This window comes from Phalangium opilio, unplaced genomic scaffold, assembly GCF_054372755.1.
Source record: "Phalangium opilio isolate 3A_F unplaced genomic scaffold, DU_Popi_V2 ptg000079l_1, whole genome shotgun sequence".
Lineage (NCBI taxonomy): Eukaryota > Metazoa > Arthropoda > Arachnida > Opiliones > Phalangiidae > Phalangium > Phalangium opilio.
The window spans coordinates 7,924,742-7,945,196 of NW_028324187.1; the positions used below are offsets into that span (position 1 = coordinate 7,924,742).

The 20,455-nt window shown below is 34.6% G+C and overlaps 1 protein-coding gene across 3 annotated transcripts in view; it reads right to left on the reverse strand.

Moving 5' to 3' along the window:
• Nucleotides 1-446: 446 nt before the first annotated feature.
• Nucleotides 447-20,455, reverse strand: part of Rab32 (RAS oncogene family member Rab32) — a 30,135-nt gene continuing 10,126 nt past the window's right edge. The window contains exons 1-6 of one of the 3 annotated variants that reach the window (XM_089846245.1): nucleotides 5,827-6,203; nucleotides 3,611-3,739; nucleotides 3,425-3,503; nucleotides 3,082-3,263; nucleotides 2,393-2,536; nucleotides 447-1,621 (exon numbers count right to left, since the gene is read on the reverse strand). In XM_089846245.1, the coding sequence (XP_089702371.1) occupies nucleotides 1,508-1,621; nucleotides 2,393-2,536; nucleotides 3,082-3,263; nucleotides 3,425-3,503; nucleotides 3,611-3,739; nucleotides 5,827-5,868 (690 nt within the window). In that variant the 5' untranslated portion in view covers nucleotides 5,869-6,203 and the 3' untranslated portion in view covers nucleotides 447-1,507. Of the gene's footprint in view, nucleotides 1,622-2,392; nucleotides 2,537-3,081; nucleotides 3,264-3,424; nucleotides 3,504-3,610; nucleotides 3,740-3,859; nucleotides 4,014-5,826; nucleotides 6,204-20,455 lie in introns of those variants that run through there. The other 2 variants (XM_089846246.1, XM_089846244.1) reach the window with 2 other exon arrangements.

Here is a 20,455-nt window from a genome sequence, read left to right on the forward strand (position 1 = left end):
ATTTCCGAGATAGTACAGTTTAACCCTGAAAATTGCGGCATATTCAATTCAAACGTAGAATCGAAGCGAGAACTCAACCAGGGAGAGAGGGAGATGCCGCGTGAATAGCGCGAGGTGTCTCTCTTTTGAGTGGGGGAAGTAAATTTCCCAGCCAACGGGGGTAGTATCGCCCGGGCTACCACGAGCTCTACTGCGCAAAATCCAAATTTTTTATCTCATGTAGCGACTATTCGTGATGTCACTTCGCGCATGCTCAATAAACGACCGAATAACCCAAGGTAGAGAGAGAGAACATAGTATTTCATATCCCCGTTTTCAACCCCTTCCCGCTAGATACGAGTTCTGTTAGCATTAGGCGGCTGGCTTCTCCCTCTCTCCCTGACTCAACTTCGATGTCGAAAACCAACTTTGTTTCTTCACTTTTACGTTTAAATAAGACGATTAAATTTTATAAAACTACTTTTTAATGAATCTTTCTTTTTTTTTTTCTTGTTATACCAGAAAATACTGTACATAAAAATTCGAAACATTTTTGTGATCTTATATTTTTTGATTCCATTACAAAATTGTACAAAAAAAAATTACTATGAAACTAAGAACATTACAATTACAATTACGCAATATAAAAATAAACACAATATTTTAGGCACTTTTTATTTTTTTTCGGGTGGGACATAGTTCACTCGATCACGCAAAATTTTAAAGTGGTGATCGAGTGGGCTGTGTATAAAGCGGCTTAAAGCCCACTCGATCACGCAAAATTTTAAAGTGGTGATCGAGTGGGCTGTGTATAAAGCGGCTTAAAGCCCACTCGATCACGCAAAATTTTAAGTGGTGATCGAGTTGGCTGTGTATAAAGCGGCTTAAAGCCAGAGAGCTAAGAGGGAGGGGAAATATCCGAAAAAAAAATAATTATAATTATGAAAAATCATGAAAATTATTCAAAATTCATCATTCAATCTTTATAAACAATCACGCTTTGTAATATTAAAAATATTTCGTCGATATAGTTAAGGGAGGGGGAACAAAATAAACGGGAGACAATTTCACACAGAGAGCACAGCTCATCCGTAATTATCATCATCAATAATCTGAAATTTGATTTTAACTCATCAATGAATTATAAAAAAAGGAATGATTATAATATTTTTACAAAAAAAATCAGCATGACATTGCATTTTTTTTTCCTGCAGTTCTGGGTGCTGGACATAAGCCTTAGCCATCGCGTTAGGGATAACGCTAAGCCTTGGTTATCGTACTTTTATTTAAAAATTAAGGCCTCAATCTAATGATAGGGGACTAGTTCAGTCTCGGTCTACGGACCATTTTTTGCAGAAACTATTTGATGTTTTTAATTTAAAGTTTCCGTCTCCGATATTGGTTCATTATATAAAAATATGTACCGTACGATATCATTTAATAAAATTATAGAAGGATGTCTTTTTTTAATATTAAAAAAAATGTCCCGTTACTGTTACTGTTTGTTGGGTACAGGGGGTCCAGTCAACTAACAACAGTTTCTGCGGGGATTACTTAAGTTATCATTGTGACCCCTGTGATCTAAATATAAGGCATCAGCCATGACTTCATCGTCTGTCATTGTTTTTTGGTGCGTGAGAATCTAAATAAATAAATAAATAAATATAAATATTATCGTACAATAAATATTAACAAAACATTTTATTGGTCAAAATGTCCAGTAATACCCCCCCCCTTAATTTTTTAAAATAATATGGGACATTTTATGTTATTGGAGAATGTCCAGTATTCTGTGTGCTTATTTCCAGCCCTGGTCACGAGCTACAGATCTTTCCCACCAGAGGGCGACAAAACATTTTATTGGTCAAAATGTCCAGTGCCCCCCCCCCTTAGTTTTTTAAACAATTATGGGACATTTTCATTTTGTTATTGGAGAATGTCCAGTATTCTGTGTGCTTATTTCCAGCCCTGGTCACGAGCTACAGATCTTTCCCACCAGAGGGCGACAAAACATTTTATTGGTCAAAATGTCCAGTAATACCCCCCCCCCCCTTAGTTTTTTAAACAATTATGGGACATTTTGTTATTGAAGAATGTCCAGTATTCTGTGTGCTTATTTCCAGCCCTGGTCGCGAGCTACAGATCTTTCCCACCAGAGGGCGACAATTAACATATCACCAAAAGCTAGCCATGTTTTCCCAATATTTTGGATTAACTAACTTATTTTCACTTAATTTTAATTTTTCACATGTTTAAGTATTTAAAACTACCCAAAAAGCTTATGATAATTAAAATTAAACCAATAATATTCCCTTTACACATTTAGTTATAATTTTTAATAACTTAAATATCTTTAAATTAAATTATATTATAGAGTTTCAAATATTAAAATTAAATTTAAAAATGAACTTACTTTTGCCACTAGGAATCGAGCTGCTTCTTCAATATTGATATTTTCTTTTGCGGATGTTAGGAACCAGCCTAAAAATCCATTATCTTGGCAAAATTGATCCATTGCCGCGGGTGAATTAATTGGACCCTCTTTGGACATGTCACACTAATTAAAACAATTTAAAATTACTATAAATTAAAAAAAACCCATTTAAAATGACTATAAATTAAAAAAAAAACCATTTAAAATGACTATAAATTAAAAAAAAAAACCATTTAAAATGACTATAAATTAAAAAAAACCATTTAAAATGACTATAAATGAAAAAAACCCATTTAAAATGACTATAAATGAAAAAAACCCATTTAAAATGACTATAAATTAAAAAAAAACCATTTAAAATGACTATAAATTAAAAAAAACCATTTAAAATGACTATAAATTAAAAAAACCCATTTAAAATGACTATAAATTAAAAAAACCCATTTAAAATGACTATAAATTAAAAAACCCATTTAAAATGACTACAAATTTTAAAAAACCCATTTAAAATGACTACAAATTAAAAAAAACCCATTTAAAATGACTACAAATTTAAAAAACCCATTTAAAATGACTACAAATTAAAAAAAACCATTTAAAATGACTACAAATTAAAAAAAAAACATTTAAAACTACTATAAATTTATTTAAAACAAAATGTAACATACCTTGTTAGCCAGTAAAATTGTTGGAACTGGAGTTTGATCAGGCATTTGAACTTTATTGTCCAGATCATTTTTCCATTTCAAAACTGCTTCAAAAGTAGCTGTCCTTGTGACATCAAAAACAATTATTGCTCCGACTGCTTCTTTGTAATAAACCCTTGTCATATTTCCAAATCGCTCTTGACCTAATTAAAAATTAATATATCTCATTAAAACTTGATCAAGGACTGATCAAAAAAATATATATATATATATATATATATATATATATATATATATATATTTTTATACAAATTTATCTTTAATTTTTGTTTAAAATTGCTTAAAAATTGTTAAAACGACTCACCCGCGATATCCCATAGTTGTAACCTCACTAATGTGTTAGGATCCCAGTTTATTACTTTTAAAGCAAAATCAACACCAATCTGAGGTAATTTGAGTTAAGGAAAAATAGTTGCGGGTTCAAATTCCAATTAATGGGTGGTCGTAAATCGTAGATAATTAATAGATAAAACAATGTGAAAAAGGATACGGTTGCTCTGTAATTTTGTGAGAAGTACTGATGAACGTAACGTTTGATTATACTAGTCTTGCCTGTTCCCAGTTCTCCAATAACTAAGATTTTGTACAAATGTTCACGTCTCTCTGGACCATTTAGTGGCTAAAAGAAAACAATACAGTATAAATTAATTTATATTAATGTTAATTAAACCCGGTTAAATCAAAATAAACCTTGAAATATAACTAAAACTTTGAATGACATGACAAAATTGTTATTTACCATTGTAAAAATTATTTCTGGTTAACTTAGTACACTCTGAGTTAAATAGATGTTAACTAACAATATTTTATGATCAAACCGATTGAAAATCAAATTCAAACTAACTAATCACCCTTAATCTAAAAATATGACTAAATTATGAATCTGGTTTCGGAAAATCACATGACATTTTAGGTTAAGAAACGTCAGCAGACGACATTGTAATAGTTTGCTTATTTCCAGCTCATTGAACTGTCCCATTAAATAATTCAAATTATGAGCGGGAAATATAGAGTTCGCACAAAAAGGTAAAACTGGCTCTTTTTTACGTAGTAAATTTTGTTTTAAACTTTTAATTTTAGATTATTTAATAAAAACGTTTAGTAAAGGGTACTGGACATAAGTTCACCAGTTTTAATACTTCTCGCTGAAAATAAATCTGGATTTTTTGTTTCGAGTCATCCCTGAAAACTAACACTCGTTTCACACTCTCCCTTACGTTTTTTTTTCTTTTCAAAATGAAAATTCATTACACGAGTCTCGTATCTTTATACTTAATCTGGCGCACTTTAGATTGTAACTTCTATCAGGTGTTTCTAAACTTAACTCAAGGTCTAACTCAAGTTCAAAATTCAAGGAACCGAGTTCATCACGTTTATCATTGAATTCGAGACCCATGACTAACGGAAACTTATTTAAACGAGCGCGTTTCTAAACTGTAAGAATAAAAATATTGATAATCATTACTTAAAATTTCACTATTTCTATATTTAATTTTAAATTAAACTTACTAGCATTTCCCAAAATTCCTTAGTTTATCGCGAGATTTTCCTAGACTTAAAATCTACTTCTTCCGTCTGAACCAAATTATTTTGAACTATGGCTACCTTTAAAGAGTTATTTTCAACCAGTTTCTGACCCTTTTTAAATATTCCAAGAAGAAAAATGCTATTAACTGATAATATAACCTGTTCTTTAGTTTTAACTTAGACGAGTTTTTACGTAAAACTCGTGACAGTTTAGAATCCCGTGACTTCTCTTACAGTTACATGCACTCCTCATCAAAAATTCTAGAGAGATAACTATACGTTTTTATCAAGTTTCGTATAACAAGATGGTCAAGACCTAAAGCCAAATCCTTTACATAATTCAGGCACCTTATTCTAGTTAGGTAAAAATATCCGTAGGCGAGTTAATTTACTTCTATTGAAACAACAATACTAAATGTACAGTTCTTGTATAGCCTTATAAAATAATTATATTTTACATAGCTATACTTTGGAATTCATTTTCAGATAAATCAGACTAAATTTCATAGATTTTAATCGTCAATGTTTTGGGGGTTATTTACACTTCAAACACTATTACTTATGAAAACTCTAAACCATTGTTCTGTAACCATTTACCTTATTTAAATTGCCAAAAAAAAACCATCAACAACTACTACTACTACTTCATCTTCATCATCACCGCTATGGGTTAAAGTAATAGCCCCATTGTAGACACATTAACGATATGGCTAAAATAATCTAAACCTTTCCCCCACGCGTAAATCAAAATTCAGAGTATAAGATGGCTTAAAGTCGTCCAAAATAATCTCAAACACATTTCAGCAAAAAGTGAAATATATTTCAATCAAACGTGACGACAGTTTGATGGCTTCTCTCTTGAATTCTATACTGTTTGAGCTTATTGGAAGCCACCACTACTACTAAACGTCTAAATTATACTGTTTGAGCGGTTTAGAGCGACAGGAACTCTACATTAACTTCATCAAAGGATTAAAACAGTTTTCGACGAAATGTCACAAACACTTTAACTATAATTATACTCCTTAAGCGTATTGGAACGATTAAAACCGCTTAAAGCCTTATATATGGATAATTAACCTCAAATAAATCTTTCTTGCTAATGCGAACAGGTCTTAATACCTCAAAGGTAAAAAACTAACTAAGCAGGTCCAATTAAAAAGTAATAAACTAACTTACCGGTTCATGTGTACCGGAAGAGGATCCTCTGTTAGGCGGCATTTTTAAAATGTGTTTATTTAAAAAATGAAGTCGTGCGGTTCAAGTTTTTCCTTCTTTGCAAAATCCGCACAACTAGCAGCGAACGCGGAATCTTTCTTAAATATAACCACAGACTTAAATCCGTTAAAAATTGCAATTCAAATTAATTTAGCAATAAATTGCAACGGAAAATAATAAGAAAAAGTCAAAATTAAACGCGATTCTTTCAAAAATAATTGAAATCGCGGTTTTTTCGGTTCGAGAACTGAACTTTTCGGGGAGATTATCGCAACACACTCCAAACTTCGCCCACGTTAAACGGAAAATGAAAGGCGCTCGACTCTAGTCACGGGATAAGGCCAAATTTGACCCAGAGCCGCTTTAAAACCGGATCCAATGAAACGAAGGCTCGTTATACCACGTGACAAGAATATAAGACCCTAGTCTGTACAACTAATCGAACTATGGCTATAGATTATAGAGCCGGTGGGGGTAGAAAAGTTTTTAGATTTTATCCCTCCTATAATAATTTACTTATACCAAGTCTTTCAGTAAAAATAACTAAAGTACATTATGAAATTATCAATTTGCGATAGGAGTTAGTCAATTATTGATTAGTGGAATCGTTCAATTGCGTGATGTAAATGGATGTAGATTCAATGTAACGTTTGTTGAAACGTGTTAATGAAATTGAGTATGCAAATCAAGATCATTCTACCATGAACTTTTCGACACTAAAGAATTCTATCATTTTACATGTCGCAGTTTTTGTATCGATCACGAAATCAAGCAGTTGACAAAAACAAATGAATCACTCACTCACTATTGTCAACTCTTGATTAGACAAAAACCTTATTACAATAGCGTCGAAGGGTGATAGCAAATACGTCAGTGCACCTTATCACCCAACCTTTTCATTGTTAAAAATTAATTGATAAATTTATTGACGTATATAGTGTTCTATTTTTAATTTTGTTGTATAACAAAGAAATTAATTAATTATTTTGAAAAGAGCCTACATGACTTTGTGCTTTCTTCTCGAAGTTGAACTTAAGTACCAATCGACCAAGTGTCAATAACACCACGCGAGTTTTCAGAGTACTGCTGACACCTTAAGTTATCTTCTGGTAGAGTTTAACATTGTCAAAGTCAAAGAACTGATACAACTGTATCGAATCACCACGTGTCAACAGAATCATATACTAATCAAAAGTGCTTAAAAACCAATATTTTCTAGATGACAATTTGTTCCTTTGGACTTCATAATCTACCACAAGATAATTTAAGCTAAAAATACTTCATTTTGCATTTGGTGTTAAAATTTTACTAACTTTGTACAATATTATGGTGGTATACAATTCCCATATTATGCGTTTAGCAACTTGCATTTTTTAAAAGTTTGTCCTATGGAAAATAACTTTTAATATTTGGAAAAATTCATATTTGACAAATTTGAGATTATTACTCAGTTTTCGTTGATTTTATCAAAATAAAGTGAAATTTCGGAAACGGTTTTAAATTTTTTGATAAGATCCTAAGATGATTCCAGAATATTTATTTCGTATTTCCCCTGTAGAGGGTAACTACTTGATAAATTATCCCATATTTCTATGAAAACTTATAATTCAACTGCAACCGCCATTTTTCAAGATGGCGGTTGATTTTAAATCACATTTCAAGTCAAAAATCTTAACCTTTTAGTAAAAATCCTTCTAAAGACCTTAAAGCAAACGCGAACTAAAACAACAGATACAGTTCAACAAGTTTGAAACTTGATTTAGATTTAAAATGCCTTTGAAAAGGCAAACAAAACCACGTTGCAAAGATAATACAGTGAAGTATGCTTCAAAAAAATTAATTTCTTCTGCAATGTAATATTTTCAAAATAAGTGTTTTGATTAGTACCTAACATATGAAATTTTTTGAATCACATTACAATTTTGCATATTTTCGGGGGATCATTAGGGGTTTGACAAGCTTATCTAACATAATATCACATAAATTAATATATACATATCACAGTAGGATTGAAAAAGTTTAGTAACTTATTGCGTTATTGCATACTTTATAATACCTTAAATATTTTGGCGAGGTAGAAACGTTAAGGGTTCTTTGACAAAATCAGATACGAATCCTACGATGATTTATAATTTGTAATTTAATATACTTTTGATTTGTAATTATAATTTTTTATTTGAGGTTCATGTAATTTGGCCAACCCTGTGAATATGCCTATATTTATCAAAACATTACTGGGGTATTTTAGGGCAAGGAATGGGGGTGGATACGAAATCTGAGAGAAATACGCCCCTTAACTGCGGAAACGATTGGGTCTGGTGGGACGCTGAAAATGGGGGAGGAAAAGGTATATATTAATTTATGTGATATTATGTTAGATAAACTTGTCAAACTCCTAATGATCAACTATGCCAAAGATATAAGTGACGTTGAAAAACAGTCAAAACGTACAAATAAAAACCCTTACCCCGAAAATATGCAAAGTTGTAATGTGATTCAAAAAATTTCATATGTTAGGTACTAATCAAAACACTTATTTTGAAAATATTACATTGTACTGAGATAGAAAAGTAGAAAACATACTTTACTAAACGCACTTTAAATAAAATAAAGACAAATATATTGTTATCAAGTAAATTTATTACTTTATTCAAAAAAAAACCCCAGCCTCAAGGCAAAAAGTAAGCTTTCTTCTATTGGCATTTTCATTCGTTTTGAAGTTCCCGCCACAAAATTTTCCCCCTAAGGGCGACATCTAGCGGTCGCTAAAAAATTGGTATGCCGCCCCATGGGTAGCTTCCTACCTATAGGCCTTTATTAATACAAGTCGGCTATGCTCTAACATAAGCCGTACGTACCCAGGCGCGGGACAGGAGGGGGGCGAATTTGGTTGAACGTCAGTCTGTAGCGGCACCTAGTGTTGAAATTTATTCTTATTTTGTGAAATTCGTCTGCTTTTTTCAGTTTCGAAAAAAATAAATTCAGTGACGGGCGGGAGGCTGGTTTAGGCTAACTTTTCCAAAGTTTAGCAACGCGCAATTCGCAACGGTTTTTATTATTTTGACTCTGTTTAGTTATGGGGAAGTACTGCTGTTACATTAATTGTAAAAGTGACTTCCGATATCATAAAAATATAAATAAAGAGTACTTCCCTCTTCCAAGCCTGAACGTTCGCCATAAAAATAAAAGTACTTTTTTTTCAAAATTACTCTTAAAGGTGGCAGCACTATATGACGTTCAACCAATTGCGCAATTCCGTGTCCCGAGCTTGGGTACCGCAAGATTTCCCTTCCAGTTACTTCCCTCTTCCAAGCATTAACTGAACCTCGACCTTTAAGAAATCCTTCCACGTGCAAAGTATCATCCACCAATCGTTGCCAAACCATTACATCGATTGTACAAAATGATAAATGCGCCAACTTGTATGGTTTCCACAGGTAACATCGCGCAAGGCTTCATGGTGCCTTAAACCCTTTTACAAGGGCTTCCTTCATTAAAAGTCAGTTTTCCCTATAACGAGTCCGAACTGGATCGTTCCGCAATTTTAACTTAAAAATTGAATGATTGGTTAAAAATGGGGCCTCGCAAAGATATTATAGCTTTTAATTTCTCACTTAAAATTTATTATATCCAATAGAAATGAGTCTGGCGCCAGACACACTTTTAGAAATGATCCTTGAGGTTTGAACGCTTTTACTTACAAGTGTTTTAAACCATCTCAACATGTGTATCTTACAAATAATCAGACCAGGAAATTGTGTGACTTTTTAACAGGTAAATGTTACGCCTCCCAGTGATATTTGTTAAAATATTTGGGGTTTTTTTGAAGGAGAAACAAATCTAGTTTCAAACTTCGAGATAGATTTAAGTTTCTTGAGTAAATTTTAAAGTAATTTTAGCTTGGATTAAATATTCAGTAAGTTTAAGGCAATGCTAGAAATCTTCCTATAATTCAAATTAAACTTTGAAAATTAAGGCACATCAATCACGAAGTGCCTTTTAAGCAACTGAAAACTTGGACATCAGGTTTCTGCTAAAAGACCTTGACCAATCAAAACAACTATTTGGAAGTTTTCTAGTGACTTCAATTTCCACCATTAGGGTTATATTTAAGAGCAGAAACGTACAATATTAATTAGTAAAAAAATGTTATATATTTTTAATCATGCGCACTTGTTTTACGATATTCAATAATTCCACCGTACTCGACCTTTAACCTCTTTTCATCAAAGACATTAATTCAATTTTCGTGCTCAAGTATATTAAATTAAAACTGAAAGGGAAACCTCATTGGAAAAAAATATCCAGGGATAAAATGTTTTCATTGAAAGCATAGCGTAACTTGAAAAGGGGCCAAATTCCGTTCTTCCTTCACTATTATCGCTTACCACATTTATTGTAATGCAGACTAGTCGTGCATGTTCATTATACATTACATTATAGTTGGTATCAAAATCAAAAGTTGTAAAAATAAAGTACCCATGCATGCAGAGAAAGCTGTACATAGCAGCACTCTTACGGAATGTCTGAGACGTCGAGGGGATATTTACTAAGCGGTGTACATCCTGAACAGTGCTAAAATGGTAATACATAAGCCGAGAGTGATTAGCACCTCGGACGCCGGGCATTGGAATGTAATTGCGGGTCTCCACGCAGACATTAAGAATTTGCGATTTAGAACTATAAAGAGAATTCATGCGCAGAGTATATTTAGGGTTTGTAGAAATTATGGTTAAATATTTTGATAGTTCGACTATGAAGACGCGACACAATATTTTGCGCAGTCAAAGGGGGTATCACTGGACACATGTTCTATAAGAAATTTTTTCTTATTCCCGGCCCTGTATGTGGATGCAAAGACTTAAGATAGGGCTTCAACGTTACCAGTCCTGCGCAACCAAATTTGGATGGTCTGTATTGTTTGAAGGACGTCCTTGTTGTCCATCCACATACTCATCAATGTTCCTTATGTCTTAAGACATAACAAGATGCTCAACACACCAGAAGACCTCTCCTTTTCCACCATTCTGAAATGTGTTTGGGACTAAGCTTTAATTGGCAACCCTCTCAGCGACGGTCAGTGCTTGTTGTAAGAAGGAACCACGTTATCTACAAACCCTGATGACCCAAGACTGCGCGTCAGTTGTGGTCGTAGTTAGGGAGGGCCTCGCGCATGGATGCTAGCATGGATGGGAGAAAGTTGTAGTAGCTTTAGGCCTAGAAATAAAAGAGCGTTTAATTGGGTGATGGCGAAATACCGTGGCCGGGTTCAAGGTCGTTTGACCTCTAGACTAGATTCCTAGATTCGATGGGGCTCTCCGCAGCAACCATTAAAATCAAGGTATTTAAAGAGGCGATAGAAAACTATTTCCTAAGGCTAAAACACAAGACTTTTAAATACATAAATCATATTTTACTACTGCAACATGACATTGGGGAGATGCGAAAACTTTCGCTGCATGCGGCGTACAAAAGAGAGAAAACCCATTGGAATAAAGATTTTTGATTTCTTAATTAGCCTAAAGCTAGCTTATCGGTAATTAATTATTTTTTAAAAACACCTCCCATGGACTCATGGATTTAGTCTCGGAGACTTTTAAGTCTGCAATTAAAAATTAAAGGTTGTAAATTACCTGTTAGCGTAATTTTACAATGGTATTTATATTTAAAGGTACGTAAATCAAAATATCAATCCTTAATTGTTATTTTAAAAAACAGTCATAATAAGTTTGATGGGTTAATGGTGTTACAAGAATTCGTCAAAGTTTCGAAAACCATGAAAAAGTTTTGGATTAATGATTAAAAATTAAAAATTCATAACAAACTTCGCATAATACCTCAAAACCAGCTGTATGCTATAATTATTCAAGAGCTAGTTTGAAATAATATTTGAAACTAGGTCAACCTTGTTAAACCCTTTTTTATCAATTAACCCTCACCGGCAAATAAAAATCACAGACACGTTCCGCGCAATTCCAAGTTCAATTCCCCAAAAATTTAATTTAGAAGTAACACGAGAACCATAAGTACCTAATTTAGTTAGATTTAATTCCGTATCATTTCTTTAAATTACTAATTTTGATAATAACTGATAAATAAGTCTATTGGTCAACTCCAAGACCTAAAAGCACATTTTACGTAATTCAAATTGTACACCGAGTTTCATATGGTCTGCGGTATAACATACCAATTTCTTTCGTTGGCAGTTCGGTGATTTTCAAATAAAATTAGTTTCGGTATATTTTTGAAATTGGCATACTTATTGAACTTATTACTAATACGATCAAAATATCTCAATTAAATCGAAGTGCTATACCATGAATTTAAGTTAACTACATCAATTACCCCAATAAAATAGTTAACATAAACCGCCATTAAAAATAATTAAAATTTAGCGTAAAAATATTATCTAAAGATCTTGGAAAAAAAAAACATTCAAGACTTTAAAAGAAAATTAATACTTTTCTTCCCTCTATTTCATTAAAATATACAGCACAGCGTTTAAGAGGCGCTTCGTTACAGGATTGGATTATGGTGTCTCAAGTCAAATGGTCTCAATGTACTAACCAAGTCTTAGCTAAACTCTCGCTTCATTGGCGGGCGACTTGGAGGCGACTAGGGAGACAAATAACCGGAGCAAACCAGAAAAGAACCAGCTTTTTAGTTAGGTATAATAACATTCCCTTGACAAAATAGATAAAGGGCAAGTTAAATTGCCTATTTCGTTGACTTATATCGCAGTTCATGTTAAAATAGTGTATATAGACCTTAGAAAGAAACTAACCAATTCTTTAATTACAACTTCCAATTTAATCATAAGGTTAATTACGGGATAAGATGTAAGTTATCCGGTGTTTCCCGCGGGTATTAAAAGGGAATTGAACACACGAACACTTTCCTGTCTGTAGACCCTAACACTAAGTAGTCTTTGAACCCAACCGTGACAATGAAAATTAGTTTAACTTGAAAGTTACCGATATTTAAATTTTAAAATGAATCTCCAATAATATTGTTATGGAAAGAAAAAAACAACCAACCCGATAATTGCAAAGCTAAAAAAAGATACACTGCGATGGCCTGAATTATAATAAGGTGCTTAAAACAGGGCGTCTCTCTTGTTTGAAAAAAAAATTGTATTCCTACACCACAAACGTTTGTAATTAGAGTGACCCTTAAAATAAATCTTTCCAGTAACAAAATTATACCTAGTTTTTCAAGAGCGTGTCTTTTTTCCCTATGGATTAATTTCAACATAGCCCTATAATGCTCTACATAAGTATGGGTATACACAACGTTCCAGTCTCTTCAATTTTGAATCACGTGGACAATGATGAACAATACTATAGGGAGCTAACAGTTCTGACCCTGAAACGTCACACCCTTCTATCTCTTACTGGAGTTTCATCCCCCCTAACGGTTGGAAACAGTATTCTACGCGCAAAAATGACAACCAGAGGGGGGCTGCGTGACGTCAGACTATCTCTTCCCCCTAGCCAGCTGTTAGCTACCTATTAGACCATTACTTACGCAATATAGGGCTATGATTTTACTTATAAGAAGTTAACTTATCACTGATAGTAATAAGTAATAAGAAATAACGTTTACTATATCGCTCAGTAGGGGGTTTCAAACGACCCAAAACATCAAACGGAAAAAGCGGAAATAAGTTTGCTTTCTAACCTTCTAAGTGGAAATGAAACTGAACTATTAGTTCTCTTTGCTATTTCTACAATCTAAGTATATTTAAAGTAAAACCTAGTGGCACTTCTACTTAAAACGACTGTTAAATAGAACAGAGTAGCAATGTATCAAGTCAACTGGGGATGATTTCTTCGTCCATTTTCCGATTTCTTGTAAATTTCTTTTAAAAGGGAGCGAAATTTCGAAGGCCATTATTCTTTCAAAGATGCTCTTTAACAGTTCTGAGAATGAAGTTGTTGTTTTTTTACGTTAAAGTTTAACTATAAGACAACACCCTGCTATAGTGAGTGCCATCCATATTATGGCAGCTCACTCTACCAGTAGACTTCACCACTGCACCGTTCATATCTCTCTGTTTTAGCATACATTAATAAACACGCCTATAAGTTCCATGCAAAAGAACTGTTCCCAGTATCCTTGATATTTTTTATGAGTTTTATCAGAAGTAAGATGAGACTAGAAGTAAAGAGCTCTAGCATTGGTAGTAGATCCTGGCACTAGTGAACAAATTTGAGGATTTTATGCCGCTTCCATCGCGCCTACACTAGAGAGAAAAAAATTGGACGAGTTCCAAAAATATTTCCTACCCCCTTCCCCTCAACCTAAAGCCGCGGAATACGGACGCGGGTGCTTGAATCTAGTTCGGCCGTCTACCACCGCGAGCGTCTCACGTTTTGGAGGGAAAATTCAGAAACCGCTACCAGAGGGCCAACCGTTGGTGTCTTATCAAGAATATTCACTTTCGCCAAGTGAAGAATTTGGTTAGCTCAGTAATTCTAGTCTCATCTTACTTCTGGTTTTATGGAATTCAAGGTAAGACTAAATAGATCCTTTCAAAAAGGGGAGCTCAGTGTCATCTGCTTGATTTAGGGTTAAGATAGAACATTGGACTCTGTCTAAGTCACCAGTTTAAAACTTTGTAGAGAATTTCTTTATTTATGTTATTAACTATAGATGATCTTGGCTTAAAATGAGAGAGGATTTTAAGATTACCACCCTAGTACAGAAACACCTATTACGAATCCTTACGGGAGGCCTAAAGAGAGACCCAAACGCCCCAGGTACCGCAGGATTTACTTTTATATTCATCTAAAGTCTTTCTTCGACTATTCATTTAAAACTCCGATTTAACAAAAGTCCCTTGCAAGTGGATGATTTAAGAAATTGAAGTTGGAGAAGACGTTGAGGTCAGAGCATATTCTAAACTTTTTATCGGGTAATCTCCAGGTTATTCAATATAAATCCTCTTTGGGTTTCCATCCATTGAATAAAAATCAAATTCGTGGATTTCAGAGGGAAAGTTCCGCGTTATGACCGACCCACTTGTCTTTACGTAATATTGTGTTTTAAGCCATTTCGAACAACGCCTTCAAGTATGCTAACTGCAGTCATAAGTAAAGTAATTCATATCCAAGTTCATATCTTACTAGGCCTTGTTAGCAAATACAATGGTGTCGTAATTTCCTATACAGGAACGAAGCACAGTGATGGGTGATTTTGAGTTGAAAATGTTCGGGCAGTCCCTAACGCGATGTTTCTCATGATATAACCAAGAAGCGATATCTAGTTTATTAGGGAGAAGGTATAAGATGCCTAAGTATTCGCGCGTGCCATAGTCCCAGTCCCCCTTTCAAAATACAAAGGGGGGGGGCGTAAAAAGAGGCCGGGCTATTTCGCTGCCTCTCCTCAGTCGGAAAATACAAGTAATTTTCCCGTCATTCGCCTCGCGCTGACGTGAGTTTTCAAGAACCAATGAGATGCATGCTGGTTGTAATTTTGAGGCGGGGATTAGCTCCGGACCTACGTTTGGACTGGAGATAAAGCTGGAAATGTGGCGAATTTATACCTTCTCTCTAATAAACTAGATATCACTTCTTGATATAATGTTGGCAATTATACAAGAACGAAGACTGGAATCATTTCTTTGGGTACTTAGGAGTATTATGAACATATAATAGAAGCGGCGTGTAAATTCTCACGTAGACAGGCTCTCCTATTACCACCTAAAGGTAAGGAGGGGTCGCGGTTGAAGATCTTAAGAAATTTTTGTTTCTATTTCTGGCAACATATTGGTCAGTAAAACAAATCCACGCTATGTAAAACTGCCCGACGTTCACTCATCCAGCTCGTCCCCCCTCCCCTCCCCTTGCCGATAACTAGAACGAGACAGCACTTGGTGAATCGAAATTGGATCACCCAATAAACACAGACTGACAAAAAATAGAAGAATTAAAATAAAGCTAAATACTATTTCAAGCTTTTCAAAATTCTGACAATGGAACTTAGATATAATCCGAAAAACGTGGGATTTCCAATAAGCCTAAATAAGATTAAAAATATTGATTTCTTTAAAGTAGAAATGCTACAATAGACACTTTTAAAAAAGGGTCGGTTTAGTGTCGTCTGCTTTACATGGGATTAAGCCTTATCATTGATAGGACGGTATGTGAACAACATAGACGTTGGATAGACTTTCAAAGTTAATAGTCCTGCACAGGGCCGGAAATAAGGTAAAATTATTATAGGACGTGTGTCCAGTGACCCCTCTTTTGACTGGAAAATGTATAGGACACAGTCCTCTGGAGTGTCCAAAAAGAGTGTCGAAACTTAATAGTCAAGCTACCTCAACTTCGGAAAAATTCATTGGTCAAAATGTCCAGTGACCCCCTTAATTTTTTTTTAAAAAATTATGGGACCTTTTCAAATTTAATTGGACAATGTCCTATGCTTATTTCCGGCCCTGGGACTCCTGCAGCCGATGCATGTATACGTCACATGGCACAGTCGCCCCGTTGTGATTCTCGCGACAGGGACGTCAGGTGATGCTAAACGTCACACATTACGTTTCTAGAAGCACCTCCCCTTTTATACAAGCACCTTATTCAAGCTCGAGGTTGCATTTCTACTTCGAGAGAGAAGCTGAGTAGTTTATCGCGATGGTCGATCGATTTTGAGCAGACCTATTTGTTTCTTTGGATCGGCGTTTGAAACTGAATTATTTTGGCAATAGCCGATCGTTTGAACTGATGGGCATCGAAACTTCTCTTGACGGGAGGCAGGGAGTAGGGGATCTCATTTACGGTTTTATTCAAGAGAATTCTAAACCAGGATATCGGATAAACATCGCAGAAGAAAACTAAACAACACCCTCCTCTCTCTCTCGCTCTCTCGGATCTTCCCCGCTTCTATTTCCAAAAGGTACTTGACTTTTCACAAGTAAAATAACTCAGCAATAAGTTCGTTTCTACCTACTAGATCCTTCCATGACAATCTTATCCTTGAATCCTTGACACGTTTGTATTAGCAGAAGACAGCTCGGTTTTAGCGGGAAGGGGAAAATAATCTTGGGTTCAGTTAGACTTATCATACTAACCGGTTCATTTAACCGATAAATGTGATGAATCTACACCTGAACGTCACATAGTAAGGATTATTGCGCGTGACACAACTTCATATCTCCAGGGGTTACAGTTCAAAACCTAGACAAGGCCTAAAGACTGACCATGTAACACAAGTCTTAAAACTTAGAGGGGTATATTTTACTTATGATTTTAACTATATAAGCATTGATAGATCTTTCATCTTGTACCGAAAAGAATTTCTAAGAAGCTGGAAACTTCTTCAGACTTATCTATCCCTAAAAAGATGTGGGATATTTGCCATTTTTTCCAAAAGAATTCTGTTTACTTCGTAGTAATGTAATCAAAATTAAAAACTGTCCAACCAACGTGACCAGGGGGGGAAGACTATCGTTCGTTTCTGGGGGGTTCCTATCCTGATTATTCTAACGAAAATAAATAGTTTAGTGTTCGGAAAGACTCTTCTTGGACAGTTACTGTAGAAAGCAATGTTTGTCGGTCGAAGGGCTAATCACTATTAGATTCCCTGTACACCGATTACACGATCGCGTTTTCTTTTGGTACAAAATTAAACCAAGTGATTGGCCCCTTGTTGGCGGTAAACAACAAAACGCTACCAACATGGTAGGTAGGAATATCGGTTCCGGCAGTTTCAAAATTTCTAGATAACAGTTTTAAAGATGGAAGTTTAAAGAGCAAGAATGTCGTATGTATGTTCTTTGCTGACTCAAAAGTGACTTATAAAATGTAACAATAAGAAATGAAGTTATTTATTGGAAAATAAGCATTTTTTGGCCACCAAAGACAGTAAATTCGAACTACAACATCCCGTTTTATTCTGGGTTAAAAGGGTATAATAGCTTTGTGTAGGGTTCGATTACTTCTTGGCATAAGTTGGAATCAGTCAAATTTCAAATAATCAAAATCATTTTCCATTGGAAGATTCACCCCTTTTAAGCTTTAATCTTACTATAGTATCCCTTACTAGCTCACGTGGTCAAGCAAAGAAATTTTTTTTAATAGTGTTTAATATATTTTTGTCTATAAATAACATTTCGTTATTTTTAGAAAATAATTCTTCCTCTTAATTTGAATTAATTTTTATCCATTTTATTTCATTATTTTTGCGCCACGCGATTGACAGAAAATGTCCCTTAAGTCAAGATCATTAATATAAGTGATTATTAAACAGGGTGGTTTAGCTATTTGAAACCAATAGCTTCCATAATCCGATTCCTTTCTAGATGACCCCATAAACAAACCGCGTAACTAGCGCCAAAAGTATGCAGAATCTAAGAAGCACGAGACCGGGGACTTTACATAAAGAATTTGTAACTTAAACAAGACAGTCATAATTCTTGAAGATTCTTTATTGATTACCCCCACAACAACTCACTAACTAGCTCCAAAAGTATACAGAGCCTAAAAAGGACGCCTGGCATTTTTGAACGGGGGTTTTATATAAAGAATTTGCATCTTAAACAAGACACATCCTCAGTTATTCCGCATCTAGGTAGATAACAATAATAATAACTATATTATTAATTAAAGATACTGTATCATCAAATAGCTAAACCACGTTGTAAATCAGGAAAATAAAGATTAAAAATTGGCAGGTCTTTTTCTTTATAATAAAAATAAATAATAATAAACAATTTTCAGCTAAGGTGATGGGAAGGTATAAAAAAATAAATAAATATGGTTTAAACTATATCTCCTCCCTAGGTTGCTGACCTATTTATTTTAGACTTTTTAACATGTAATAATATTATTTTCTAATATACTGTAGTAGTAATAAATATAAAAGGCGTATAAAATACGTGTGGAGGTCGAAATTGACCCATGGTAGTTTTTTCTTCGCCACGCTAGATTAGCCTGGTTAGGTTGTATATTTTTTTCTGTTTTTGGACACGGTCTAAATTTATCACCTAAATTGTAAATCTTTTGTCTTTATATACACTCAGATAGTAAGTACAACGCCCACTTTTGTACAAGGACTAAAGTTGTAATAAACTTGACTTAAAGGACCCAATATTAAAGCAACAGGTAAATTTTAGGGTAACAGAATGAAGGTGGGGACTCTGGGGACGGGTTTAGTATCGTCTGCTTAATTTAGGGTTAAGAATTTAAGATGGAACGATTTAATTTTAGAAGTAGGAATGGAGAACGGTTAGTATTTATTTCAGTCCGACTCATAGCCCAGTATAGAGCCCCTCCTTCACTCCAACACGTAACGAAAAGTTTAAATTATCTTATTGGCTGCTCACGTACGTTTTGATGACGTTGCTGACGGGGACGGCGAAAAATACGTAATTCCTTTTTACCTCTGTCGCTATGACCACTGCCTTCTCTAATACTAGGCCTTGCGATAGGAATAAAAGGGGGGTGGCAGTTAGGATTTCACAAATGGCGCTAGATGTCGCTTTTCCAAGGTTTTAAACTGGCGGCAAATTCAAAACTATGGGAAATTGTCAGCAACGACGAAGTGTAATCTGCTAAGTTCGGCTCGAAAAAGAAAGCAAAAAACCGGTCAATAAACCGGTTCATGATGCTGAACGGTTTCCGAGTTCGAAAAATACTAGTTTAAATTTGGTGTACGTTTTGACACGTGTCAATGGCGTCTGCATGGAAATTTCAACCTATCACAGCCCTTAAGTTTTTCCCAAAAACTGCCACTGCCAATGAAATTCCTTAAGTTTGATTTGGATTGACCAATGAGCGCGCTTGGAAAGGTGGGAGGAGATTTCTTTGGCAGCTGAATTCGGACACAGACTTTATCACCAATATTTTATTTATCCACTTCTCTAGTTTAGCAGACGATGTGCCCTAGTCAATGGTCATGGACCAGGCTATTTAGAAGTTTAAAAAAATCCTTATTTCCCACCCTGGTCCGCCATAAGCGAAAGACGTGACGTCATGCGAGACTGCGCAGTACGAATTTACTTTCGTCATCGCGAAAATTCGCCTCAGAAAAGAGCCATCTAACGGTTACTAAGCGCAAATTCAAAATGTCACATAAAAAATGCTTCTATCGTACATTTCAAGGCCTAGTATTAGAGTTGGCAGTGCTATGACCCTCCCGCCTCTTCTTTCATACCCCTCCGTCCCGGGGAAGGGGGTCCGGGACTTTGACGCGCGCCCAGATTACTCTGTTCTCCATTCCTACTTCTCTAATTAAATCTTTCCCTGGTTGAATTGTATAAATAATTTTCGAAAGAAAAAGTTATCTCACTGTAATTATTAGTTTTATAATTTTAAACCATTATTGTTTGTATCGTACATACATCATCGTTATTGGCACATCTAGTTACAATTTCCTTTATTGTTCCTAACTATGGGGTTTATGTTTTGAATCGCTTAAGGCGGGATATACTTAGTAAACGTTTTATATCAACACGCGAGCGAGCGACGTATAGCCTATCGTAAAAAAGAAAGCTTTACTTTTCTTTTTGTTATAGCATTTGAGAAAATGGATAGCAATTTGTTATACTCCCCTATTTCAATAATGTATGTTTTTACGATGAGGTAAT